Genomic DNA, 27,890 nt, shown 5'->3' on the forward strand with positions numbered 1-27,890 from the left:
TGAAATAGTTTTTAGAAAAGGTGAATTGTATCGTTTTTGTAAATAAAAATACGTAACTAGATCTGTCAAAATATTAGAATCTATTTTACCGATTCAACAAACGTCACATGACCTGTGTCCAGCAGGCTTATTGGCTGGCTGTATCAACTAATTGTTTCAACAAATAGTGGACACTTTTAGTTATACACTATTCGAGTTCATCATTTTATATTATCTTTGGATACTTTGACAGTTTATGCCGACGCCATTACGGTGTGGTGGTCGCCATTTTGACATTTATGAAAACTCTCGTGTGAATTTTGTGCGTCTGGAAGAATTTATATTTTTGTGGATATTATTAGAAACGTCCTAAAATAACTTCAAGCGATGTCTGATAGAAAACGTTTACTCAACGACCTTAGGGTTATAGACTTGCGCGCTGAGTTAGAAAAGCGTAACCTAGATAAAAGCGGTGTACGCGGCGTGCTCATCCAACGCCTAACAAAGGTGATTAGCTGCTATTTTATTACACAATCGTTTAGTCATCACATGGATTTCAATTATTTATTCATTTAATACATCTTTCGCGTGTTTTTAGCATTTAGAGGAGGAGGGCCACGATCCAGCAACGTTCAAGTTTGAGTTGACTACTCCTGAAGGTAAAACCCCTGTAAAAAAAACACGTCGTTCAGAAGGTGCCGCAGAACAGGAGGCTGAAGAGACGACTCCTACAATGGAAGACATGATCGTCCAAGACGACGCAGGTGATGAGGAAGAAACTGAGCAAACTGAAGAGGAGACCAAAGCTAACGACCACACGGAAGCCACAGAAGAAGCCGCGGAGGAGAAAATGGAAGTAGATGAGAAAACAAGCAGGAAACGTGAAAGCAAAGAAGAGCCTGAAGCTAGTCAAGCTAAAAAACCATGCATTGAACCAGAAATCAAGAGTGAGGATGATCCTAAAATTGAAAATAATACAGATGCTGAGGACAGCATTAATTTAGATCTTGGAGAAGATGAATTGCTCAATGAAGAGGTACGTTTCTATTTCTTCAGAGTCACTGTTAAACTGCCTCCAGTTGTCACCAAAATTACAAATGGATATTTTATGGATATAGATTAGAAGATCATTGTAGAGTAAATGATTATGTTCATATATTTTTGTAGCTTTGATATAAATACATGTTGATTTGAAAGATATAATCATCTTTTTTTAGAAGTAAATCTATATTTTATTAGTTAGACAAAATGCATTTATGCAATAATATTAGCCAAATGCATTTATGCAAAAATTACAGTGTTATGATTTTGATAAATATAGGATTTAGATCTATTAATATTTGCCAGTATGTGATATTCTGGCACTTTGCCAGAATGCAGTAGTTACTTCCATGTTGCTTAAAGATTTGTTTTACTTCTTTCAGACTGATAATGCTGAAAAAGCCGACAATAATGGTAAGTTCCTTTTTTATTTGTAATTTAATACAAAATTAAGCTCTGCAGTAACAGCTATTGTGCAATAAAACCTTTGATCCTGGATAATTGATATACATAGATTACAATGTGCCTAAATGTTACTGAACCTAAGAACATTGTTTGTTATGTAAATTTTTAAAATGTTTAAATATGAAATTAAATGTGAAGTGATCCTGCAACAAGACTGGAAATATTAATCAGAAGAGATAAATTACGATGGCACTTTAAGGCACCACTGCCATTGATAAAAATTGTGTCAGCTGCAACACAGAACCCAATGTTGAGCAGAAATTTGAGAAAATGCAACAAGGCAGAAACTATCTACAATCTACATACACGAGCTGAATGCCAAAGTTATGTGGTTGATATATAAAAGTTGCGGGACATTTTTGGTTGCGTTGCAACCTTCAGGTGTTCTACAAATGTGGTAATGTGTAGTCCATAAGTAACATGGACATGGTGGCCCAACGCCACTTCTGCTCCATATCCAGACAGTGGTGCTAATATCCAATCAAGTTTTCAGGTCAAGAGTTAGTATTTTTTCAACATGCAACTGGGAAATTCTCTAAGAAGACCATTCTGCCGTTCCCAAAAGAAGATGAAGGGAGACAGGGCAGGCCGCCGTCGACTCGACGGGCGACCTGCGCTGACTCAGCTGATAACCGCTACTGACGTAGATGATGCCGCTCTCGAAGAACCAGCCGAGGCCTCGGGCGACGCATCGGCGCCGGCCGACTCCGCGGCACCTTCGGACTCCACCCCTGCCGACGATCAACAAGTAAACAGCGAAGCCCCTGCCATTAGGTTGGTGAACGACGAACGGCCGTCGCGACGCCGCTGCGCGCATTATATTCCGCTCCGAAATATCGACTATTCAATTTCGTTTTCACTACAAAGTTTTGCACCTAGTTATTTGGATGGAAGAATTCTACGCCTACCGTTTGGACGTTCCCGATTTCCCAGAGAAGAGGATCTCCAACGCATCCTTGGCTGATTGTCTCCGCGCCCGAAATATGACGGACTTCAGGTGCTTCGTGGTCGCCCCCCGTGAGAAGGCCTGCGGTCGGCGGCTCCACGCTTGCGGCCACCCGAACTCGTCGTGCTCAACGATCGACTCGGCTGCTTCCCTGCTGCTGCCGGAGTACTGGTGCAAAACTTTGTAGTGTCGTGTGCGTTTCTGATAGTCAAATCGTAAAGTCACGAATTAATGGACGATTTCAAAATTTCTATGCCAATGTAACGTCAGACCAGTTTGTTTGTGCCATTACTATAATAAAAAATTTCTGCTTTCAGCAATGATGGTGAAAAAACGGAAAAGGATGAAAAAGGTAAAACTTCGTTTTTTTTTTTAAAGAAAATACATCCCTGAAGAACATGAATGAGAACATTTGGTTAAATAACTTCTTTTTTTTTTTAAGACGAAAAAGATAAGGATGGCGAAAGTGATAAAAAGGAAAAGAAAGATGACAGTAAGGAAGGTGGCGCTCGCAACCTATGGGTCAGCGGGCTGTCGGGCGACACTCGCGCTAAGGACTTGAAGCAGCTGTGTAGCAAGCATGGAAAGGTAAATTTAATAAAATGCATTTATTTACCTAAACCTTCAATAAAATATTTTTGTATAATCTGAATAATTTTCATTGTGCAGGTGATCGGTGCTAAAGTTGTGACTAATGCACGGACACCAGGATCTCGTTGCTATGGCTATGTTACCATGGCAAGTCCGCAAGATGCAGAAAACTGTATCAAAAACTTGCATAGGACTGGTAAGCTAATTATCTTGCTTATTGATTAACTACTTCAAAGATTGTTGTCTTTTCATTTAAATGAAAATCATCGTTTTCCAGAATGTTTGTAAATAATTTAAAACTTTTTGCTAACAGAACTTCATGGTCGAATGATATCTGTGGAAAAAGCCAAGTCTGAGTCGGAATCGTCGTCCCGGCGCCAGCCCTCGCGCACGGAACGTCCCAGCAACGAACGCAAAGAGGAGGGCAAGGAGAATGAAGTTTGTTTCATTTTGTTTTTTTATTTTAACTGATATGAAAACACTCCTAGCACTATTGAGGATTTTAATTTGTATGCAGTAGTACACCATTGTAGTTACTAAAATGTTTTCAATGTAACGTCAAAAAACAAAAACAGAAGTAATGAAAATACAATAAAAAACAGCATAAAAGGTTGTTTCTGTCGCGAACAACAGATAACGACCTTATTTATCGCACTCATATTGCAATTAATGCATTAAAACGTCTTTTTAAAATACTTAAACATTTATACAGGAGGGTAAAGAAGGTGAAGAAAACGCCGAGTCCAAGCCAAAGAAAGAAGGCGAGGAATCCGGAGAGGAAGGCACGCGGGCCACCTCGAGGACGCGGGAAAAGTCACATCGCTCGGATAAAGTAAGATTTGATCTCACTACTCTCATTTCTTATTCTGGTTTATTTTACTGCCCAAAAACGTCTCCTGTAGACCTCGGATGCGCGCCGCGCCATAATAAGCTTACTGCGAAATTTCATCAATTTTATGAGTTTGTCATTTAAATTCATCGATAAAATTTTATCACGGCGCGCATCCTTGCCTGGCTGATACGTTGTTGACATAGATATCATGGAAAATAATCATCTCTTTCTAACAGCTGATCAGGTACTCAGTGTGGGAAAGTGTATTTTTTCTTTGATGTCGATTTCAGTCTCATAAAGAGATACATTTGAGTAATATCAGCCTGTAGAAAGAAGATAAATAATAAAATTGAGAGACCTTTTTAACCCTTAACCACTGACGTACGTACGTGATACGTCGGTCAAACGGTTTTTCGTTCAAAACTTCATTTTGTGCGGGAATTTTTGCCTGTCGTTTTTGGTAGTTTCCTAGTGGCCAGAGATGCGTGTGCGACGGGAAAAAATAGATGGGTAGCACGTCCCTAAGTAGGAGAGCTAGACCACCCGACGTATGTGGTACGTAACGTCAGTGTTAGTGTAACTTTTTCAACATCGCTTTTGTATGTTGGTCCATAGATAAAATTAATCGTTAGCAGTCTAATTTATTTACTTGGCGGTCTATGTATAAAAAACCTTATATACGCCAAAAAATATAACAAATGACGAAGAAATTAGCAAAAAATCCAGCACATGAAAATTTTTATATTAGTTGCGGTTTTCGAGAACAATCATCATGATGGTGAAGGAGCTTTAGTTCAAGGCTTTGGATTTGACTTCTTCTGAAGATTGTATACCATATTTTCATATTTCCTAGCTAGTTTGAAGCACGGTAAACTGGTGACCAGGTCATCAAACAAAGAAAGACTATAGAAAATAGCCTTCCTAAATTAACTGTATTAAAAAGTGACTTAATTTATGAATTATTGCTATTGTGATTTTTTCCTGATTAAAACTGTTATTAATCTTTAATATGGCCAAAACAGAAGTTCCTAGTTTTATCGAATATTTTTGTGTTGATTTAAAAAAAAATCCTGTGTAACTTTTATTATTTCTGGAGGATTTCACCAATATCATACTGTTCTATTAATGTTACTATCTTTTTTTACTATCTCTGTTTAATATACACATGTGTAAATAATTTAAATTCAAATATCACCAAATTTACACTCTATTGATACATCAGGAGGTCTTCAAAGTTACGTACGTATGCCGTACGTACGTCAGTGTTAGTGTAACAAAATGACACGTCAGTGGTTAAGGGTTAAAAATGCAATTTATTAAAATAGTTTACAACATTAATTATATTCAGAATATTTTATTCAAGAATATTACTGTAATGGCTATTGTTATCGAACCATAGGACAGGGCAAAACGCAGCACAAGAAGCCGCGAGCGTAAACGGTCCCCAAGAGAAGTGCTGTCGTTTTCTAAAATATGGGTAAGATTTTTCATCTCTAGTCTATTCTGTTACATACTAACCATTCTTCTCAAGATCTTTTCTTGGATGTAATTTTCACTAAGCGGTGCCATTGCATACTAACCTACTTAGCTGTGTTTGCCGTTGTTCTATTGCTTGTCGTTCATGATTTTAGGGCTTGTTCATTGTTTGATGAGGTTTTCAAAACGTGCACACGTTACTGTACTTATTTTTTTAAATATTTCCAATAATTGTCAGCTCATGACTTCATACAGATGTAAGTTTTACGTTCCGCTTTGAACGCCACATCAAGCCTATTCACCTCTTCCATTCATTTATTTACAAACCGCAAAACCTGTTGGTGTTGGTGGCTCCCGCTAAAACTCGCGCAGGCGCCCACAAGTGGGACTGTATCGAAAAATAGCCAGCGCATGCGTGTGATTCGTTAACATTTACGTGGCGGAGACACCCCCTCCGTGCACCCGTGCGAGTTTTAGCGGAGACTGTTGGGCTCGTATTTTAGCTGAGAGGTAGGTAGAGTAGATTCAAAAGTAGCGATGTAGTAGGGAATTTAGTGCAAAAACCCCTCCACTTTGGTATAGAAGGCTCATTTTTGCAACAGTGGTTCTTTGGGTGCTCCTGAGTGGATTTCCGTCGGTAGACATCGGGAGCCCCCCCTGTGGTAGCAGGGGGAGGGGGGGCAAGTTTCCTTCCGCCGCGCTTCACTTTAAGGCCCATATCTTCAAAACTATGGGTATTAGGGCAAGTGTGGTATCATTTTCGGATAATTAAAGGATGGCGAATTCATTTCTAGAACAAACTTTTTGCCTTTTCATACAAAAAAATTGAAATATTGAGTAAAATTCACAAAAATCAAAAAGTATTTTTTTAAATAAACGTCGTTTACTTTTAAACCACTGGAGATAATCTAATTAAAAAAATATGACCTGAAAGCTACATTTATCAGGATTATAAAAATATAACATTGTATGGTACTTTTTTCGCAAAAAGTAGGTGAAAAAAATTTTTTCTTCAGGACACAGCGGGCGAATTTTATTGCGCATCGGAAAAAAATATTTATTTTATCCATGAATTCATACTATTTGGTTCATAAGCAAGCAAGAATTATTATTTTAGAATTTATTTAGAGTTGCTGGCACATCAATCTATAGCCTGACCAGGAACATAAAAACCCTCGCCATGTTGCGGAAAACTAATGGTACTAATTTCTTTTAATGGCAACAGTAACTGAAAACTTCATTGACATGTCACCTTGCATGTCAGTCTATTGCTGTCAAAGTGTAAACAAACTTTATTTTAAATGTGCGCAATTGATTTTGTGAATTAAATTGCTAAAATCTTTTTATAGTCGTGAAAGAAAAGTGGTTCACAATGTGTTAAAGTATTTGTCGAAGAGAAATACTAAGGGTTCGGACAATATTTTCATTGAATAATGTTTCCGACAAAGGTTGTCAAATTGACTGTCATGTTTATCGTATAGTACAGTCCACTATGAAAATTAGCTGTGGTTTGTTTCAACTACCTATTTTAAAATTTTCTGTCACTTTCTAAGTGTTGAATTTTATGAAATTGGGAAAGAAGTACCGAGTTTGAAGCGTTCATGACCAAACATTGCAGTTGAATATTCAAGTTCTGAATTTGATTATTGATGAATAATAAAATAAATCCTACTAGCTCGATTGATGGTTTCATTTAATTTATTTAAACCAGGTTACCTATAATAATATTTTTTCGTTAATTTATGAAAATATCAAATTAGCCCGTAATCCTGAATCCTGATACATAAAGTTAGCCTATTAATTTAACACAGGTACGACTGTACTCAGTGTTGCACTATCAAATGCGATTGACGCGCCTCTATGCCAGGGTTTTTATGTTCCTGGTCAGGCTATACCATGATTTGTATTTTTTCGTCAATTGATTTTGAACTCTATGTGTGAGACATAAGGTTGAAAATAATTTAAATACATTAAAATATCATAAGAAGAAAGCACTAAATAAAGAACTTTAATTTGTCTAAACGTCTTAATGATTATTATTATTTTAATTAACACTTTTATTTGTACATACTGTTGTACCAATGATTTAACGGAAAGGTAAGTGTGAGGAAAATGAGGTTTCACAATCATAATATACCGGAGATATTTTTAGTACAAAGGTTACGGCTGTGACCGTTTTAGTTGTTTTTTTCAGACAGCACCAGCTTCTGCACTACTTCTTGCACTTACATCTCACCATTTCCAGGCAAGCCTCGGCAGCTACGGGCAAACCGGTCCATGTAGGCTCCATCTTGCTATCGACTCTGGTCCACCCCCAACCAGTCGGGTAAAGGGAAGACTCGAGTCGGTTGCTTGCACCTGATCCTATACGCGAATCCCTTGATATACTGCCAGTAACCAAGGCTGATACAAAGCTGCTGCTGCTGTCTGGGTTATCTTATGTAGGGCCTAAGCTAAGCTAGGTCTAAGCGTAGTCCACAGCGACCCATTAGGATCTTTATGCTCCATTTTTTATTCCCTATCATCCAAAAAAATCCTATCCATTAGGTGAATTAAGCGTCTGAGTGAAAGCCTTCTAAGTCTTCTGATGCCGGATATGCTGACCCAAGCAGACCCATCCTTACAGTATTGATTCATGGACCCCACATGTATTCCACATGCTCGAGAGCTGTCTTCTGTTGTTAGGCCCATTTTGTGGGACATGTGGTTCGTTCCATAATGCCCAGTTTGCGTACCAGTAATTGCTTGGGCTTAGATACCTTAATGCTTAATGAGTTTTCTCCATGACCCTTTAGGAATGATTTGGAGAGGCTTATCTTATATCGTTGGAGCTTTCCCATTCAGCACTGTGCTTCTTGGATATGGCCATATTATGGCCATGAGGTATGCCGTTAGATAAAGGTAAGTATCAGTTCTGACCCAATAGGTATCGCCTCTGACCCTAGTTTCGCTAGACTGTCGGCTCTCCCATTGCATTTGATCCGTGTATGTCCAGGTATCCCACATCAGGGACACTTTCATGCCTTCCGAGTTTGTTCATCTTTAAGATTGCATCTAGAATAATTCTAGACTCAACCTTCACTGAGGCGATGGCTTTTTGTTTGAGTGCTGCCTGGCTGTGGATCAGGATGTAAATATTGCGTTTTTTACACCCCTGTTCTTTAGTGCACACATATTATAGCGTAGAATTCAGCTTGAAACACTGTAGCAAACCTCCTTAAGCGTTCACTATGTTCGAAGTGTTTACAGTAGACGCCCGTTCCCGTTCCCAAGGCCATCTTTACAGTGGCGGCGTAAGCCCTAAGGCACCCCCTGGTAACCCCCACGATTTTGAGGTTACCTACCGATTCCAAGATTGAAAGACAATGACATAGACCGCAGACTTGCTATGCAGATGCGCCAGTGAGTACTTATCTATGCGACATGTGTCACCCTCTGATGCTGGGCACCCGGCCCCCCCCTACGCCGCTACTGCATCTTTGAGCTATCAGTAAACCAGATTAGGCTGTTCTGTTGGGATTTTGGTCCTCTTTTCTAGTCGTCCCTTGTTCAAGATCTATCCACTTACTTATTAGATCAATCCAAGGGGTTCGCGTATAGGATTAGTTGCAAGCAACCGACTCAGTCTTCCCTTTACCCGACTGGTTGGGGGTGGACCAGAGCCGATAGCAAGATGGAGCCTACATGGACCGGTTTGCCCGTAGCTGCCGAGGCTTGCCTGGAAATGGTGAGATGTAAGTGCAAGAAGTAGTGCAGAAGCTGGTGCTGTCTGAAAAAAACAACTAAAAAGGTCACAGCCGTAACCTTTGTGCTAAAAATATCTCCCGTACTATGATTGTGAAACCTCATTTTCCTCACACATACCTTTCCGTTAAATCACTGGTACAATAGTATGTACAAATAAAAGTGTTAATTAAAATAATAATAATCATTAAGACGTTTAGACAAATTAAAGTTCTTTATTTAGTGCTTTCTTCTTATGATATTTTCAATATTAAAATGTATTTAAATTATTTTCAACCTTATGTCTCACACATAGAGTTCAAAATCAATTGACGAAAAAATACAAATCATGGTAGATGGATGTGCCAGCAACTCTAAATAAATTCTAAAATAATAATTCTTGCTTGCTTATGAACCAAATAGTATGAATTCATGGATAAAATAAATATTTTTTTCCGATGCGCAAAAAAATTCGCCCTCTGTGTCCTGAAGAAAAAATTTTTTTCACCTACTTTTTGCGAAAAAAGTACCATACAATGTTATATTTTTATAATCCTGATAAATGTAGCTTTCAGGTCATATTTTTTTTATTAGATATCTCCAGTGGTTTAAAAGTAAACGACGTTTATTTAAAAAAATACTTTTTGATTTTTGTGAATTTTACTCAATATTTAAATTTTTTTGTATGAAAAGGCAAAAAGTTTGTTCTAGAAATGAATTCGCCATCCTTTAATTATCCGAAAATGATACCACACTTGCCCTAATACCCATAGTTTTGAAGATATGGTCCTTAAAGTGAAGCGCGGCGGAAGGAAACTTGCCCCCCCTCCCCCTGCTACCACAGGGGGGGCTCCCGATGTCTACCGACGGAAATCCACTCAGGAGCACCCAAAGAAACACTGTTGCAAAAATGAGCCTTCTATACCAAAGTGGAGGGGTCTCCATACAAATCATTGCACTAAATTCCCTACTAATGGGTTTAATTTAGAATCAGCAGGGCTACTCCGAAACACTGTTTACGTAGTATCGGGTCTATCTGTCGCCTTCGCTCACGCTTGCATCTCGCTTTGCGTGAGACAATGGCAACATTCGAAACTTATGATAACGTAGTAATCCCGCTGTGCTCTAGTCACGTCCGTTCCAGAATGCTAGACTAATGTCCGTTATCACCATCAATCCATAATTTTTAAGTGACCCCTAGAGCCCCATGGTAACACATAAAGATCGTTTCATCCACGAAGACGCACCCCACCATTCTTCTGCTAATGTTTGAGTGTTATCGGTACACACTAAATCAGCCATGACACGCACACTACAATAATGACGCTGGAATTGCGCGGATCAAACTCCCCGCACCCCGCGCTTCCCTCGGCCGAAAATTGGTGGGGCGCGTATTCGTGGATGAAACGATCTATAACAGGATTTTCTTCAAAGGGGTCACTTAAAAATTACGGATTGATGGTGAAAACGGCTGGTTTTAGTGTCACACGGACTGTCAGTGCGGATCGCTCCGCACAGCCGATTTGTATGAACTGCTAGGGAGCGGAGCGGTTCCTCCGGACCGCATTACTCTAAAACGCTCCCTAGAAGTTCATACAGATTGGCCGTGCGGAGCGGATCCGCACCGGACGGTCCGCGTGACACTAAAACCAGCTTAAAACGCTCCCTAGAAGTTCATACAGATTGGCCGTGCGGAACGGATCCGCACCGGACGGTCCGCGTGACACTAAAACCAGCCTAAATAAATTGTTGCTTCCCTCCTGTAGAAAGAGCGCGACGTGGCGCGCGCTCGCGAGCGGTCGCGGGCGGCGCGCGAGGAGGAGCGCCGGCGCCTTCTAGGGAGCGTTTTAAGCTGGTTTTAGTGTCACGCGGACCGTCCGGTGCGGATCGCTCCGCACAGCCGATTTGTATGAACTGCTAGGGAGCGGAGCGGTTCCTCCGGACCGCATTACTCTAAAACGCTCCCTAGAAGTTCATACAGATTGGCCGTGCGGAGCGGATCCGCACCGGACGGTCCGCGTGACACTAAAACCAGCTTAAAACGCTCCCTAGAAGTTCATACAGATTGGCCGTGCGGAACGGATCCGCACCGGACGGTCCGCGTGACACTAAAACCAGCCTAAATAAATTGTTGCTTCCCTCCTGTAGAAAGAGCGCGACGTGGCGCGCGCTCGCGAGCGGTCGCGGGCGGCGCGCGAGGAGGAGCGCCGGCGCCGCGCGGCCGAGGACGCGCTGCGCGAGCGCGAGCGCCGCCAGCGCGTCGAGAAGCACCGCCTCGCGCTCGAGCGGGAGAAGCTGCGCGCCGAGAGGTAACGAGACAGACGGGGCGAGAGGTGGCCATATTGTTACTAGGCGCGCGAGCGGTCGCGGGCGGCGCGCGAGAGCGGGAGAAGCTGCGCGCCGAGAGGTAACGAGACAGACGGGGCGAGAGGTGGCCATATTGTTACTAGGCGCGCGAGCGGTCGCGGGCGGCGCGCGAGAGCGGGAGAAGCTGCGCGCCGAGAGGTAACGAGACAGACGGGGCGAGAGGTGGCCATATTGTTACTAGTCGCGCGAGCGGTCGCGGGCGGCGCGCGGCCGAGGACGCGCTGCGCGAGCGCGAGCGCCGCCAGCGCGTCGAGAAGCACCGCCTCGCGCTCGAGCGGGAGAAGCTGCGCGCCGAGAGGTAACGAGACAGACGGGGCGAGAGGTGGCCATATTGTTACTAGTCGAGCGAGGAGGAGCGCCGGCGCCGCGCGGCCGAGGACGCGCTGCGCGAGCGCGAGCGCCGCCAGCGCGTCGAGAAGCACCGCCTCGCGCTCGAGCGGGAGAAGCTGCGCGCCGAGAGGTAACGAGACAGACGGGGCGAGAGGTGGCCATATTGTTACTAGGCGCGCGAGCGGTCGCGGGCGGCGCGCGAGAGCGGGAGAAGCTGCGCGCCGAGAGGTAACGAGACAGACGGGGCGAGAGGTGGCCATATTGTTACTAGGCGCGCGAGCGGTCGCGGGCGGCGCGCGAGAGCGGGAGAAGCTGCGCGCCGAGAGGTAACGAGACAGACGGGGCGAGAGGTGGCCATATTGTTACTAGTCGCGCGAGCGGTCGCGGGCGGCGCGCGGCCGAGGACGCGCTGCGCGAGCGCGAGCGCCGCCAGCGCGTCGAGAAGCACCGCCTCGCGCTCGAGCGGGAGAAGCTGCGCGCCGAGAGGTAACGAGACAGACGGGGCGAGAGGTGGCCATATTGTTACTAGTCGAGCGAGGAGGAGCGCCGGCGCCGCGCGGCCGAGGACGCGCTGCGCGAGCGCGAGCGCCGCCAGCGCGTCGAGAAGCACCGCCTCGCGCTCGAGCGGGAGAAGCTGCGCGCCGAGAGGTAACAACACAGACGGGGCGAGAGGTGGCCATATTGTTACTAAAGCCCGGTCTGTGAGCACGTAGAATTTTGTCCAATGACCCCTAGCTACCCATCCTTATCGCTCGCGCGTAATTACATTGCTGTCGCGACTGTGCGACTGGCACCCGCAGTGAGTGTGCGAGCGCGACAGCAACATAATTACGCGCGAGCGATAAGGATGGGTAGCTTGGGGTCATTGGACAAAATTCTACGTGCTCACAAACCAGGCTTTAGTCGCGCCGAGAGGTAACGCGACACAACGACAGACAAGAGCAGAAATATGTCCATATCTAAATGCCGGCAGTACACTATCGCTAAAAGACCACCGAGACAGGCTGAGTGCGAGAGTGTACGGAAAGTTCTCGCTACCTCTCGAGGTGTCTCGCTCTCGGGTCCCGTGTTCGTACATGAACCTGTCTCGAGATACATTAAAACTAGTCCTCCAAAAAGTCCAAAAACCTACTATTCCACAGGTGGACACACTGTTTAAATTCTGCTAGTTCAAAAGAAACGTGTGACAATTGCTTATTCGTCACACTTCACATTGTGTACTTAGGTTAGGTTCACATAAGCTAACATATAATTTTGTTTCAGGGAAAAAATTGAGAGAGAAAAGAATGAACTTCTCCGTCTAGAACGTGAGAGACATAGACTTGAAAGGGAAAAGCTGGAGCTGGAGAGACTGGAACTCAAGAGGGCACAATTGAGGTTCGTCCTTTTTTACCTTTTAAGCGAGGTTTATACCCGTTTTCACCATCATTCCGTAATTTTTAAGTGACTCCTTTGAAAACAAAATAATCCTAATAAGTGTTACCATAGGGGTCACTTAAAAATTAGGGATTGATTGTGAAAACGGGCATTAGACTAGCAATGAAACATGCAGAAGTTGAACTCCGCAAGCTGTCACCACTACGTAAATTTTGCAAAAGTTGGCTTGCCACAGCTATTTTCACAGTGTTAAACAACTTGCGGTCTATATTTTGTATCCGTGCTTACGCAAAGTACGGCCAACTAGCAGCGATACAAAAGGTCGATACGACTGTCGAGTTGACAATATATTCTGTCTCTTCCCATCTTGTGTATTTGTCGTAATGTCTCGTTCCCCCTCTAAAATATGTCAAAGTCAGATGGGTTCACCCATGACATTGGGTTTGTTTACATTTGGTATCGCTTCTCGTTGGCCGTACTTTAATTAATGTTATGTCTATCATTACCCTAATTTAAGAAAAATTCAAAAAATCAGAAACAACAAAATTAGACAACAAACAAAACTAACAGATGCACTCCAAAAAGCTTTAAAACTAAAATGGCAGTGGGCTGGACACCTAGCAAGGTACAAAGATAGAAGATGGACTATAACATCAACAGAATGGAAGGGACCGAAGGGAAAGAGGAATGTTGGGAGACCCAAAGAAAGGTGGGCTGATGATATAATGAGAGTAGCGGGAGAAAATTGGCTCGACCTAGCCCACGACAGGAAGAAATGGAGCGGAATGGAGGAGGCTTTTGCCCATACATGGGTGCCACAAGAGTGAAGACAAATGCTTCTAACTTAATTTATAAAATTGTAAACTTGTGGAAATAAAAGCTTTTTATTTTATTATTTATTTATGTCTATCATTAGATTGGAGGAGGAGCGTCGCAAGCGCGGCTACGAGAGCAGCGCGGCGTACCGCAAGGCGGCCAGCCCGCCCGAGCCCGCCTACGAGCGCGACCAGCGCCACAAGCGCGTGCAGCCGCCGCCCATGGTCAGTGTGCCTTGTGTGCTTGTCATAAGTGCTATTTTACAACGCAAATCGTCCTCTTGCGACGACAGTGTGACCTCTCCTACCTTAATCTAATTGGAGATGTCAAACAGACACTGTCATCGTTAGAGTAGGCGCACACCGTTGATTTTTCGTCGGGCAGTTGATCAGTATGGGTATGTATGGGAGTGCGCACACTACGCCGATTCGATTTGGCCGATTCTTCATACAAATTAAAATCGGGCACAACTATCGGCCAACTAAAAATCAACGGTGTGCGCCTTCTCTAAATGGACGAAATGTAGAATGATGTGCTGACGTTGTACATAACCTGCGACACGCGGAGGTCTGGACATGCACTGACCCATGTCTCAGTCAAATGTGGCACTGAAATAAGATATTTTTTTTAAGATTCCTTTTAAGTGGCACAGGTACCATAGCTTACAAGAAAGAGTTTACTTCTCAATAGAGGCGCATAATCCTAAATTCTTTAGAAATTTCCATCGATGTAAACAAACACTTGTGCACACAATTACACTATAATACTCACGTTTTCTTAATATCATACACATTATTTCACAAGCTCATGAAACCAACTTTATTCTCATGATGAAACAAATATGAAATCTAACATTGAAAACAAAATATTTTAACAAAATATTTGGATGGTGAAAATTTGTGCTTCATGTTAAAATGTCAAATCGACATTTGACGTTTAAATTTAGGTCCTATCTCTGGAAAATCTGTAAGTCATAGACAATATTCATAGATAATAATCTGTAAATTTTATCGATTTTATTTCAAGTATTCAATTATTTCAATTACCAATTACTTTGATAATATTAATTTAAAATAAAATATAAACGAGGTTATATTCAACAATGTATTTTTTCTTCATTGAATGCAACAACACACTTTGCGAAGAAGTCTTTGAATTCGGCTTTATTATACAGACGAGTGTCACATAAAAAAGGCCTTTCGACCACTTTTCGACTGGTTTACGATTTTATTGTGCACTTTGTCTAGACCCACAGTATAATTTAAATTATATTTCCTAAACAAATAAAAAAGGGAAAATTAAATTTTCTTTGATTAAGAAGATCCTATTTTGACGATCACATTACTGATCTCAATATCAATCAGAAGAGGGATTGATCTTAATAATTATACAAACGATCTTTAAAAATCTAATAATCGTCTGTTGCAGTCCGTAAATGACATTTACAGAATTGCGATTAACGAGAGATTTTGTCGCATCACTAGTAGATCAACTGACATAGACTAAAAATTCGTCAATGTCAGTTGGCCATATTTGTTTACATTTAGGGAAATTTCTAAAGAACTAAGGTATACGTATCATAACCAATTTTATGGCGCAGTTATACTATGCGCGAAATTGATCGAATCATGCAGTTCAGTTCGTTTCGCAGTGCTTCGCCCATGCTTCCGTGAGCGGTGTTCGCGCATAGTGTATATTGCGTCATTAATATGTGACGATAACGAAATAATGTTCTCTGTTTCATTGTCATTTCATTCACGAATGTTTGTCTAACACTTCTTCTGATTAATTTCGTTGCGGGTCCAATGACAGTTTAACTTTCCCCCAAACAAACTTGACCTTCATTGGTTGGGTTTCTATGGCGGTCAAGCTGTAGATCCTGGCTACACAGGAGTTGTAGCGGTGGGAACGAGAGGTGGGAATAGTCCCGTAAAGATTGGATGTCGTTTCAGTCGTCAAGCCGGGGCCAGTTCGAGGCGCCGCCGCCGCCGCGCTTCGAGTTGGGTGCGGGCTACGAACGCGGCGACAAGCGCGACCGCGAGCGCGACTACAAGCGAGATTACCAGCGCCATGTGTCCTGTAAGTCACCACAGCCTACTGCCTTTATTTGTGTTTTCCTTTTACTGCTGGCTAGTGCCAAAATAGCAAACAAATGAATGTAGGCAGAACTACCGCGACCGTGATTATAAGCGAGACTACCAGCGACATGTGTCCTGTAAGTCACCACAGCCTACTGCCTTTATTTGTGTTTTCCCTCTACTGCAGGCTAGTGCCAAAATAGCAAACGAATGAATGTAGGCAGAACTACCGCGAGCGCGACTACAAGCGTGATTACCAGCGGCATGTGTCCTATGCCTATGAGTCACCACAGCCTATACTGGCCTTTATTTATGTATTACTAGCGCCAAAATAACAAACAAATATAGTCAAAACTAACGTGACCGCGACTACAAGGGAGACTATCAGCGGCATGTGTCTTGAGAGTTATTACATGATCAAGATAATGATTAAGAGGAAACTATAACCCTATCCCAATGGTGTCAGTGTCAGTCGGACTGCCGATTCCGGATTTGTCGAAGGAAGGAAGGAAGTTCGAACCCAGTCGCCGCAAGATCAATATTATGGTTGGACACTCTTGAAGGAGCCCTTGAGATTCAAAGTAATGAGAGCGAAACCCTATGATCCAAATAACATTTTCTTTGTAATATGGAATGACTTCAGTACAAACTAGTTCAATTTTAAATATTGTGAAGTTCCTTTTACTAGTGAAGAAAGTGGAAATTATAATTATTTTTCTTTTCATTTACAGCTGGAAACATGAAGTATCCTAGTAATGGCAGTTCAAATGATGACTCACGGCAACCGATGCCTCCTGGAACGAGACCAAAGGAACCTGGGTAAATATTACATATTTTTTTATTTTGCTGTCATTTTCATCTGCATTGAATTGAAATTGATGAATTTTGTTTGGTTGTTTTCATGTCTGAAAAGACTAATAGCGCGATCGTATATGTATGTACCCCCATTTTTATTACTATTTTATGTTGTACTACAATGTTATAAATTTGAAAATAAGTATTCGATTCTCACACAGAAATAAATAATCAATTAGGATGAATTTGGATGGAAATAAAATTTGTTTATGAAGACATGGCTGAATTGTCACAAAAAAAATTAAGGGGGTGCAGACTTCCCAAGTTCAGGATCATAATATCATTTTAATTACATTTATGATTGGGGTTAGATATCATTCAGAAGTGCACATATTACGAGCGTGTTTTAATCTCATTACGCGCGATAAAGCTTTCTCATAACCCACCCAGCAGAAGCGAGTATTCTTTAAAATGTATGTTTTTTTATTTAATCATGAAGAGGTTTTGACACTTCTCCCGATATTTACAGGCGTTCATACGACTCGCGCGACACTCGCTCGTACCGGCCGTCGCCGCCCGGCAAGCCCGACCCGCGGTGGAACTCCTCCAGCCGGTATCCTGACTCCGCAGCCGCTTCAAAGGGTATGCACATTGCTTGTTTTACTTCGCGACTAAAATCTTGAGTTTTGACAGACTCGAGACTAGTGAAACTTACTAGTTACATGTCGGATTTGCCTTATTTTTGGTCAAAGTTGTATTAGATCTATTTACTGACTTACGAGTAGTATGAATTGATCTTGGTCCTAGCAGAGCAGAGTTGAATAGGAACGTGTGGGGAGTGTAGGCCAAATCTATGGTAGATTATAGATAGGTGTTGTGTTGTTCCTCTAATGGAAACTAAATTACCTGATGGTGACGATTATGTGTGTATAATAAATAATGAATGATCTGCTGATGATAATGATTTATGTATGTCCAGTCAGCGTCAAATAGTTCGTGACACTCACAGTAGCCAATAAGTTTGCAACATAGAAAAAGGTTGTGTTATCAACCCTTTGGCCACTTTGGGCATCACGGAACTATCTGAAGCTGACTGTTTAATATAATCAAGCCGCAGTTGTTTCTCAACAAAATTTTAGCATGTTCTCACTGTAGCAGTTTCGCATTTCGCTGGCAGGTAGCAGCAGCGGCGCCGGCGGCGAGGGCTGGGCGTCGGAGGCGCGCTACGGCGGCGCGTACGAGGCGCGCTACCCGCCGCAGTACCAGCCGCCGCCGCCCGGCGCCTCCTACCCCGACCGCTATGCGCCGCCCGCGCGCGACTACCAGCGCAAATACTAGGCGAGTGGCTTACACCAAAATCTGGCTTATTCCACTATTCCCCGTTGACAATCCCCGTCAACGGGGATTAGTGAACTTTTTGTTCACTAATCTTTTGGTTTAATTTTGGGCTTATTCCACTATTCCCTGTTAACGCCAATTGGAGCTTATAATGGGGAATAACGAACTAATAAGTTCATGAATCCCCGTTATATTAGGATTTTATTTTTAACGTAATAAGCTCCAATTCGCCTATAACGGGGAATAGTGGAATAAGCCCAAAATCGATATCTATAAAAGCGAAAGGTCACTGATTGAGTGACTCACTCATCAGGAAATCTCAGAAACTACAAGTGCTAGGAGTCTCAAATTTTGCATTGGGGTTCCTTTTAGAATGTAGGTGCTCACTAAGACGGGATTTTGCAAAATTCAACCCCTAAGGAGATAAAACGGGATTTACGCGTACGAAGTCGCTGGAGGCCGCTAGTAAATAATAATATTAACACAACGCGTGGTGGCGGATGAGCTTTTTCCATGTTGACACTAACCATATAAAGAATCACTATTATTAATGTATTTTCTAAATATTTAATTCCAAGCAGCGCAAAAATAATATTATTTTGTCCATCTTTACAGGTATTCTCACGGACTCGGCGAGGTGCAGACACAGTGTAATCAATTGAGTTTTTGAAATTCAAGTAAAAGTAATTGTGCACATGGGATAACAATGCCTTTGTCAATCATTCCGTGTAATTGTTTGCACTTATGTATTTGACTTCTAAAATTATGTGATGCATTAAAAGATAAATAGTAAAAAAAAACAATGATCTTGCAATGCCACTAAATACTGTTAAGTTGAATTATTATGTAATATAATTATTTAGGTAATATTATCTATAGATTAACTGTATGGTAAATAAAAAAACAATTGAAATAAACATGTTTTTACTTTGAATAAGTACTATAACTAAAAATACTCACAAGCCTTACTACTCACTTTATTCCTAACATAATTATTATTGTTCTTGGCTTGGCCAACAAATGAATAAAATAGGTTAGTAAGTTCATTCCCAAGTACCTATTTTTAAAACAAGGTACCTTATCTCCTACATTATTTTGAAATAGCGATAATTGTTTTGATAGCCAATTTAAATTACCAATGATTAATGTAGTGTACTGCAAACTTTAGGACCTAAGCTCGTGTGCATTATTTGTTCTCGGTAAATGTCATGTATGATTTTATTCAATTCCTATACAACTGCAATTTTTTCTCATTCAAATGTTAAGTTGTTTTAGTTCATGGCGAATTTAAGTCAAAAAGACTACTTACTCATTACATTTCAGACATACACAGAACAAAAAGCGTTAAGTACACAGCTCCATTTTAAAATAAGTACTATTCTGAAACAAGTATATGGCCATCTGCCACACTTTAAAAACCAAACCACCACAAACAGAGAAACATCTTAGTTAAGTATATTTTTTTAACTTTTTGATTAGTTTTTCTGTACACAAAACAAAGACTGAATAAAATATTGTGCTTAAGTGCTAACACTTAAAAATTAAAAAAGTTATCATCACTAATATCTAGTTTATTCATTCTAATTATAATCAATTAGTACGCATATTTCTCTGGACGACAATAGCTCACATTTTCCACAAATAGTGTAGTCGGTGTTGGCATAATGCTGTTATTTGCTCCAAACTGATTGTTGAATTGATAAGACCAAGTGTCTGTATTGTTATGTTGAGGTTCAGTATCCAAATCCAGTGACTTCAGTGCATCTATGGCATCTTGCTGACCCTGCACTGCAGCCAGTCGTAGGAGGCGCGTCGCCGTAACAGTGTCGCGAACCAAACCACCTCTGCCTTGGCCGTAATAAATACCAAGGTTATACAGTGCACCAGGATGCTCTAAGGCAGCAGCAGAACGATACATCTCCATTGCCTGTTTTAAAGAAAACATGTTTAAACATACAGAACCGGTTAGTCATTTTTGTATCAAGTGACCCTCAAATATTTAACTTACCACTTTCTCATCAACATTCACACCCAATCCAATTTCATAACAAAGGCCAAGATTGTAAAGGGCAGGGGCATGATTACGGTTTGCAGCAGACCTGAAATGATACATTTATTTCATCACTGTTACTACAGACAAAAGAAGTTCGTTTTGAACTGCTGGTACTAGATTGAACATGAAAAGATCACCTTAGTAGGTTAAGTCCATCCTGAAGCTGACCATTCTCTATAGCATTTAAGCCCAACTTATTCTCGATGGAGTTTAAAACATTCCCTAATGCATCATCAGACGAATCAGGGCTAGTTGAGCTGCTACTTTGGCTCTGAACACTCTCTTTCTTCTCTCCATTCTGTTCATTGGACACCAAATGCACAGTGGGGGTAAAATGGTTAATTATTTGTTCAATTGTTGCCCCAGAAGTTATATTTTTATTCACCGATTTAATATATGGAGACAATGCAGAAAGTAATGCAGTAGGGCATTTCTCCTGGTCTCCTTTCTTAGCATGGTATTTGTATTTTAGATGGATGAGCTGACTAGTATACCATCCTAGTACCAATGCACTGCTCTGTAAATAAAAAACAAAATTATCCACTGCTTAAGACACAATGATGAATGTACAAAGAATAAAACATGTTCTGGATATAACCAGCAATATAAATAACAATATTAGGACAAAATTTTTTTTTAAAATTTTTAGTACACAAACTATAGAATATTATTTACCAACCCAGGTAATAGCACCAATCCAGCTGGAAGTTAGGTGTTCGAAGTTCCATTTGTAGTTATTGTTGGTATTGTTTCCTTGTTGAAAGGAATTCCAACATTTCCGTGAAGTGAACCAGCAACACGGAGGACATGATCGTTTGTTTTTCTCTTCTACATTACCAGGAGTATGCACTACACCACTTGCTCCACGTTTATCAAAGTGGTTAGCCCCTCTTTCAAAAGTGTCTCTGATACGACGTGACACATATTTCCACATATTTATTAATTTAGTGCACACCTAATCTAGATAACTAACTCAGTTCCATTTTTCCAGATTTTTTACAAATAAATAAAGTAGCTGTTTCTATTTTTAATACACACACACCACACACACACACTTTTTTTTAAATCTGTCAAAAATGAATGAATGAATGTATCGCAAATTGACACTTTCTTTTGTGCTTTCTTTCCTTGGATCGTGTTCGTTCGTTCACTCGACTACCGGTGCTTAAAAATTAGTTGACAACTGAATAAAATTGAAATTTAGCCAATATCTCTCGTTGATTGTTAAAACATAAAAAATTATACCATCTTTGGACGATGAGCGAGACAAAACTAAACGCAAATAAGAAAGAAAGAGAAAGAAACAATGTTGAATGAGATGAGCGAGTGGAACTGAGCGGAACGGACTCCTTTCTTTCTGTTTACATGAAATTTTTGGCGCCTAAATTCATTTCATACTAGGCCTAATTTTTAAGCCTAAAAGTACCCATATTCATATAACAAAATATAATTTAAAGGTGTCGCTATGTGTGGACGGACTGGTTTGTAAGTAATGTTTCTGGTATTCAGTGCAAACCAAGTTTTTTTTTAAATTCTATGTGATTTATATTATTATGTTTTTACAGATCCCTAAATAAAACACAAATACAATGTGCTTGTAGCTATAAACCTAAAGGTTCAAGTTCTTACATAAAACCAGACTGGCTCCCTGAACACAATGATGGCAAGGAATATACTCCTTCTTACAACATCGCTCCCACTGATGTCACTCCAGTATTAGTATCAGCCAGTAAATATAAAAATGCAACTAAAACTTCCCGGGTACTGAAACCTATGATGTGGGGCATTATACCCCCGTGGCATAAGGTCAGCATTACTTCTAATATTGTTTAATAAGCAATGAATTAATTAATACATAGTTAAAAAATTACAGGGCGACTATAAGACTCACAACTTAACCACAAACAACTGCAGAATAGAGACCATACAGTCTTCAAAACTTTACAGTCCAATTCTGAAAGATGGCGGTAGATGTATAATCATTGCTGAAGGTTTTTATGAATGGCAAACCACAAATAAAACTTCCAAGATAAAGCAACCTTACTATATCTATGCTCCACAGGAGGAAAATATTAAGGTAGTAAATTAAAATACCTAAATATAATTATTATTGTGAAGACTTAAAATTTAATTTAAAATTATTTTGTTTATCATTACAGGTCGAAGACCCTAAAACATGGAACAATGATTATAATGAAGAGAATGGTTGGATGGGGCTACGCCTTTTACACATGGCAGGGCTCTATAATGTATGGCAAAATGAAGACAAAGTTATGTATTCATACTCTGTCATCACAATGGAATCAAACAACACATTCAATTGGTTACATCACAGAATGCCAGCTATTTTACACAAACAAGAACAAATTGAGGTAATTATTAATTAATAATATTTAAATTGATCCACCAATCATCATTTACTCTACATTAGGTAGGTACTAAAGGTTGACTGGTAGAGATTGCTGTCACACTGTAGTAATTTCTATGGTATGACTTGATATCAATACTTTTAAAAGAATTGCCATGACCTTATAGGACCATGACTATTGCTTAAAAATTAAAATAACAGCCAAATTATTGATATGGCGATTTTCTCAATACAATGACCAGAGTTTCGCCCAAACTAATGTATTTTAAACTCATTTCAGGCATGGTTGGATATAGATAATGTGCCAGCAGAAATAGCTCTTTCTCTTCTAAAACCTGTAACAATTTTATCCTGGCACCCAGTTTCAACTCTCGTCAATAACTCCAAAAACAAATCTGATGACTGCAACAATAGGCTGATAGAAGAAAAGAAAGACAAACATAAACAAAAAACTCTATCTTCATGGTTCCAGAGGGCCGAAAAACGAAAGAGTGAAGAAGACAAGGCATCAGATTCTAAAATGCCAAAAAAAAATTAATTGCTCCTAACTTACAACTTTTTTTGAAGACTACCCACCTCATAGGTTAATTATTAAAAACTGTTGTTCACATGGTGGCGATCGATCTATGCCACACACAGTAAAATGTTTTGAAAAACTAAGTAAGGTTTATTCTTCGATACAAAAACATCAACAAAACATTATAGGTAACGTAACTGATGCAGTACCCTAAGCACGAACGAATTGTATTGAAACTCGTAGTCGTATTCACCGAGCACGTAATAAATCGTATTTCAAAACCGTAACGCACGCTGTTTTGTTTACCTACCTAATTACAAAATACAGACTCAAGGCATTAGATATTAAATCTGTATCCAAGAATTAACTAGAAACTCACCGCCGCCATCTACTATTGTGTGGTCGCAAACTAAAATCGCTGATCTAAGCCGACAACGTAACATGAGGCGCTTGAAGCTTTGTAAATAAATTCCGACTTCTTTCTGAATCATCCGGTCATATTTCTATGGATCATCAATAGTAACTTACACCTGCGCGTGAGACACAAGCTACTCTTAAGGGCCTTGCCACACTGGCGCATTATAAGCGTTTTCGTGCGGATGCGCAACGTTTCCGCCTAGAGTTTTCTTTCGCCTCGTGTTTGCCGCGCAGCCGCGACATCTTCGCTGCCGCTCCGCTCTGAAAACGCTTGCAAACCGCCAGTGTGGCAGCACACTAATTTGCGACTCATGCACAATGCACGACCTGTGTGCATAAATTGTGTATGTATAGATAAGTAGTACGGCAGCACATCACTCTTGTTTGTTGCAAATAAAATAGCACCTATTACCATTAGGTACATGAGATACCGCATTGTTTAGGCTAATGTGCTGTTGTCTGCACTAAATATTGCATTTCAACCAGTCATGAAACATTTACAAACTTGCGTCACAGATTTGCAAAACAATGATTCGCTCAAGCAGTTTTAAAATTCAGTAAAGAAAACAAAATAAAAACTTACCGCCGCGGTATTGTTTTACGTATGGTTTTACGACTTTATATTATAACTCTTCCAGCAATCATTACTAATCTGAATACTTTACAATTCTTTTAGAAGGTCCTGCACATACCGTTTTTTTTTACATCCTAATTTCATTTCTTGCCTTGTCAGTGTCACACTCTTTTCCTTCATGCATGGTTTCCCATGGTGTATTTATTAGGCTAACATAATTAAACATTCACAAATAACAGGCAGTAAACATAAATGATTTATTGTTCCCTTTTACATAACGAAAACAAAACTTGCATTATAACAATTTAGTGGTGTTCACAAATTATCAATCCTAAATTGCTTGAAATCAGCTTCACATCTTATCATTTTATGATTCTCAAGGAAGTCTGATACAAAACTGTGAACTTCATATTCGTCTGCAATAAAAATTGATAATATGAATAAGATGGAACTGTGAAGGCAGCATCTACAAGTTGATGCAAATATAAATAACAGAATACATAACAGCATTTCAAAGTACTAAAAAGCAACTTACGAGGGTATTTACTGCACTGATATATCAGCCGTATAAGATGCTTAGCTACTGCTTTAAACAGTGCTCTGCCTCTAATCCGTCCTTTGATGTAAAATGGTGTGAGAAGTTTTATGACCCAAGGCGCAATACGCTCTTTGCAGCTGATAACAAATTCAGGCGTTTCTTCCAGAGGTGACATGATACCTTCATCATCACTATCATCACCAAACAACTCGGTAAACATTTCTTTTATCTGAAATTAAAATTTGTAATAATTAGAAAGTGCCAGTAAATAATATAATAATGATTGTGATCATATTTACCCGAGCAAGCTTTTTTCTGTTCTTATCCCCTATTTCATCTAACAATTCATACAGCTTTAATTTGAGAAAATATTCCTCACAAATCCACTTACTAGAGTTTCTTTTTTTTATTTTTGGGTTTTCTTCTGGTTTTTCTTGTGGAATATTATTGTCATTGGTATTGACCAAAAGACCAACAAGAGAAGATACTCTTTCATCTAATGACTTGATCTGTGCTGCATGATTTTCTATCACTGATTCTGGGATTGATGCAGAATTTGGTTCAGTACTTTTTTTGGCTCCATCTTCATGTACTATAGTTTCATATGCATCACACAGTCCACCTTCAAAAATATCATCTTCCTGTGAATCACCTTGGAACAGCTTTTCCATCTGTTGCATTAAATCATCTGAATCCTGTGATTCAATGGACATTCTTGTGCTTTGATTCATTGATAACATATTTGGTTTAGTGAGCATAACTGGCATGCCTTGAGTTTGAAGTGTTTGATCACTAATGAGATTTTTTTCTTTAGCCATTTGTGGACTATCTACGTGCAGGTTCTCTATTACTGGTATAGTGTATACGGGTTGATTGGTGTTCTGGTATTCTGCAGCTGTTCCATTATTTAGCTTATCAATATGGTTGCCCACGGGAGACATGGGTACTTTACGGCGTTTCTTCTGTGAGTTACAGGCACATTGACACATACAGTCATTGACATTAATTGGCTCAGTTTGTGTTTTTTTATCATTTCCAGGAGGTGTGCGGAGATATTCAAATAATTTTCTGTGTAATTTACCATTCTTTGTATCACTTTTTAATTCTTTGATCTACAAATCGAATTACATATTAAAGTTCAAAAGCTAGAAGACAATACATTGCAAGCATCAATCAATGTGTAATAATGGAAAGTTATAACTTTACAAATTGTATGCTAATACTTACAACTGCAACAATACTTTTTCTATACAGTTGCACAACCATGCATGTCTGTGCAGCATTCATTTCTATAGATTTCGCGCACCTCCAGATAGCGCTTGGCAAATAAATATTCTTATTGAGGAGTTTTTGGTTCTGTTCATAGTTGACAGAAAGTAACTTTATCACATATTCAAAATAATGTTTACGAACCTAAAATGAGCATATAAAATTAAATGTAAGATTAAGGTACGTGTAAGTTGTGAAATTATTTTGGAGATAAACCTTACTTTGGATATTAAAAGATGCGGTTCAGCTTCAAAGGCCGGCAAAGACATTACAGTATCGTCATAATCACATAACATTTTATCTAATAAATGGTCTGTATCACCCAATTCCATCTCTCTATCGAGAAATGAATTCATTTTGTCAGAATCAATCTCAATACATTAATTAAATAAATTCACATAAATCTATTTTAAATTCTAGGATAAACCGAACAAACTCAAAGAAAATAAATAATACTTTGCGACCACAGACCGTACTGCAACCGTACTGTCATGTTGACTGACAGTGTTGACAGTTGACACCGACAACTTAATAAGATCTGTAAAAAAAAGTGCTTAGAACAAAGAGTTATCATCATTAGTATTTGGAATAAAAAAAGGATCATCAAACCCTCAAGGGAACATAATGAGGATCAGTACTGTTGTAGAAAATGCAATAAAACTAGTATCTACGTTAATCTTTAAGACATAAGAAAGATATATCTTTTTGAATTATCCAAATCGGACCATTACTTACGAAGATATTAAGTAATAAACATAGGCCGTTTTTGCCGCTAAAAGTCAACGTACGCAGGGCCGCGTGACGTCACTATATCCGAATCGAGCGCAGCCGGCGTACTATTGGGATGGAAAATATTTTTTTCCAGCTAAACTATCAGTTTTAGAAAAAAACTTTTAATAACATTTATTCATCAAAATAAAGTAACCTATCGACCAGTAATTTTTAAAAATAAAAATTGTGAAAAATAAGCATCGCTATGTCCAAAAACCACATTTTCATAGGATTCGATGCAGTGCGGAGACGCGGTTGGGGTGAGTGTAACTTAATGATTGTTTGTATTGAACATAATAATACATAATATGATGCTAATACCCAGTTTCTGGCCTGGGGGGAGGGGCAAGCCTTACCCAGCTTCTGGCCTTGGTGGGAGGGGGGGAGAGGCAAGTCATACCCAGTTTCTGGCCTGGGGGGGGGGGGGGGGGCAAGCCTTACCCAGCTTCTGGCATTGGTGGGAGGGGGGAGAGGCAAGTCATACCCAGTTTCTGGCATGGGGGGGTAAGTCATACCCAGCTTCTGGCCGAGGGGGAGTCATACCTAGCTTATGCTTATGGGCTGGGGGGAGGGGCTAGCCTTACCCAGCTTCTGGCCTGGGGGGAGGGGGTGGGGGTCAAGTCATACCCAGTTTCTGGCATTTCTGGCATGGGGGGGGGGGGGTCATACCCAGCTTCTGGCCGAAGGGGAGTCATATCCAGCTTATGCTTATGTCCTGGGGGGAGGGGCAAGCCTTACCCAGCTTCTGGCCTGGGGGGAGGGGGAGGGGTCAAGTCATACCCAGATTCGGGCCTGGGGGGGGGGGGGTAAAACATACCCAACTTCTGGCCGAGGGGGAAGTCATGCCCAGCTTATGACCTGCGGAGAGGAGGGGGGAGGGGGAGTCATACCCAGCTTCTAGGCTAAGATTAAATAGATTTCCAGGAGGGAGCAGCTGTCCTTTCCTGCAGCAGCTGGCCCGCCCATGGGAACGGCGAATAGATAGGTAGGTACGTAGGTTTAACTCAGAAAAACTAAATAACAGGTAGGTATTGCGTGTACATTGAAATGATCTTCATAGCAATGTCTTGTAGCCTAGGCAGAGTGTATCTGCCTCAGCTATACCTTATTGTTAGAAGTAAATAAATTAATACTTATACAATTTTATATTTTACTTGGACGAAGATATGACTCTAACAACACTTATGAACACTTCATTTGAATAAATCGCCAAATATACCACCGCGGAG

The 27,890-nt window shown here is 40.5% G+C and overlaps 4 protein-coding genes across 4 annotated transcripts; 2 read left to right on the plus strand and 2 right to left on the minus strand.

Moving 5' to 3' along the window:
- The first annotated feature begins 235 nt into the window (after window positions 1-235).
- On the plus strand, window positions 236-19,517 carry LOC135081869 (SAFB-like transcription modulator). The gene is made up of 23 exons (XM_063976654.1): window positions 236-486; window positions 578-1,015; window positions 1,404-1,434; window positions 2,133-2,259; window positions 2,749-2,783; window positions 2,874-3,019; window positions 3,101-3,218; window positions 3,336-3,460; window positions 3,735-3,854; window positions 5,254-5,331; window positions 10,820-10,897; window positions 11,202-11,362; window positions 11,602-11,718; window positions 11,767-11,880; window positions 12,120-12,236; window positions 12,285-12,398; window positions 13,014-13,127; window positions 14,044-14,167; window positions 15,896-16,022; window positions 16,753-16,840; window positions 17,346-17,458; window positions 17,994-18,154; window positions 18,770-19,517. Exons 1-22 carry the CDS (start codon window positions 367-369, stop codon window positions 18,152-18,154), a joined length of 2,766 nt encoding a protein of 921 aa, XP_063832724.1. The 5' UTR covers window positions 236-366; the 3' UTR covers window positions 18,770-19,517.
- Window positions 19,062-21,270, minus strand: LOC135081527 (uncharacterized). Its single transcript, XM_063976251.1, has 4 exons — window positions 20,887-21,270; window positions 20,345-20,724; window positions 20,163-20,253; window positions 19,062-20,081 (listed from the first exon to the last, which is right to left on the minus strand). The coding sequence occupies exons 1-4, from the start codon at window positions 21,139-21,141 to the stop codon at window positions 19,749-19,751; spliced, it is 1,059 nt and encodes a 352-aa protein (XP_063832321.1). The 5' UTR covers window positions 21,142-21,270; the 3' UTR covers window positions 19,062-19,748.
- A 197-nt stretch (window positions 21,271-21,467) lies between these two features.
- Window positions 21,468-23,379, plus strand: LOC135081528 (abasic site processing protein HMCES). The gene is made up of 5 exons (XM_063976252.1): window positions 21,468-21,692; window positions 21,773-22,013; window positions 22,081-22,284; window positions 22,367-22,579; window positions 22,856-23,379. The coding sequence occupies exons 1-5, from the start codon at window positions 21,673-21,675 to the stop codon at window positions 23,111-23,113; spliced, it is 936 nt and encodes a 311-aa protein (XP_063832322.1). The 5' UTR covers window positions 21,468-21,672; the 3' UTR covers window positions 23,114-23,379.
- A 937-nt stretch (window positions 23,380-24,316) lies between these two features.
- Window positions 24,317-26,379, minus strand: LOC135081740 (uncharacterized). Its single transcript, XM_063976524.1, has 5 exons — window positions 26,112-26,379; window positions 25,849-26,034; window positions 24,921-25,733; window positions 24,619-24,850; window positions 24,317-24,499 (listed from the first exon to the last, which is right to left on the minus strand). Exons 1-5 carry the CDS (start codon window positions 26,244-26,246, stop codon window positions 24,399-24,401), a joined length of 1,467 nt encoding a protein of 488 aa, XP_063832594.1. The 5' UTR covers window positions 26,247-26,379; the 3' UTR covers window positions 24,317-24,398.
- Between the last annotated feature and the right edge of the window lie 1,511 nt (window positions 26,380-27,890).

Source organism: Ostrinia nubilalis, chromosome 20 (assembly GCF_963855985.1).
Source record: "Ostrinia nubilalis chromosome 20, ilOstNubi1.1, whole genome shotgun sequence".
NCBI lineage: Eukaryota > Metazoa > Arthropoda > Insecta > Lepidoptera > Crambidae > Ostrinia > Ostrinia nubilalis.

Excerpts from the sequence above, each read along its gene's own strand:
- LOC135081528 (XM_063976252.1), top strand. The coding sequence starts at position 21,673 with ATGTGTGGACGGACTGGTTT. Across the intron at positions 22,285-22,366 it reads CACAGGAGGAAAATATTAAG|GTCGAAGACCCTAAAACATG; the intron begins GTAGTAAATTAA and ends TTATCATTACAG. Across the intron at positions 22,580-22,855 it reads ACAAACAAGAACAAATTGAG|GCATGGTTGGATATAGATAA; the intron begins GTAATTATTAAT and ends AACTCATTTCAG.
- LOC135081740 (XM_063976524.1), bottom strand. The coding sequence starts at position 26,246 with ATGAATTCATTTCTCGATAGAGAGATGGAATTGGGTGATACAGACCAT. Across the intron at positions 24,851-24,920 it reads ACAGAAAAAAGCTTGCTCGG|ATAAAAGAAATGTTTACCGA; the intron begins GTAAATATGATC and ends TTTTAATTTCAG. Across the intron at positions 24,500-24,618 it reads TCAGTGCAGTAAATACCCTC|ACGAATATGAAGTTCACAGT; the intron begins GTAAGTTGCTTT and ends TTTTTATTGCAG.
- LOC135081869 (XM_063976654.1), top strand. The coding sequence starts at position 367 with ATGTCTGATAGAAAACGTTTACTCAACGACCTTAGGGTTATAGACTTG. Across the intron at positions 10,898-11,201 it reads GCCGGCGCCTTCTAGGGAGC|AAAGAGCGCGACGTGGCGCG; the intron begins GTTTTAAGCTGG and ends TCCCTCCTGTAG. Across the intron at positions 17,459-17,993 it reads CTCCGCAGCCGCTTCAAAGG|GTAGCAGCAGCGGCGCCGGC; the intron begins GTATGCACATTG and ends TTTCGCTGGCAG.
- LOC135081527 (XM_063976251.1), bottom strand. The coding sequence starts at position 21,141 with ATGTGGAAATATGTGTCACGTCGTATCAGAGACACTTTTGAAAGAGGG. Across the intron at positions 20,254-20,344 it reads GATGGACTTAACCTACTAAG|GTCTGCTGCAAACCGTAATC; the intron begins GTGATCTTTTCA and ends GTATCATTTCAG. Across the intron at positions 20,082-20,162 it reads TGAATGTTGATGAGAAAGTG|GCAATGGAGATGTATCGTTC; the intron begins GTAAGTTAAATA and ends TCTTTAAAACAG.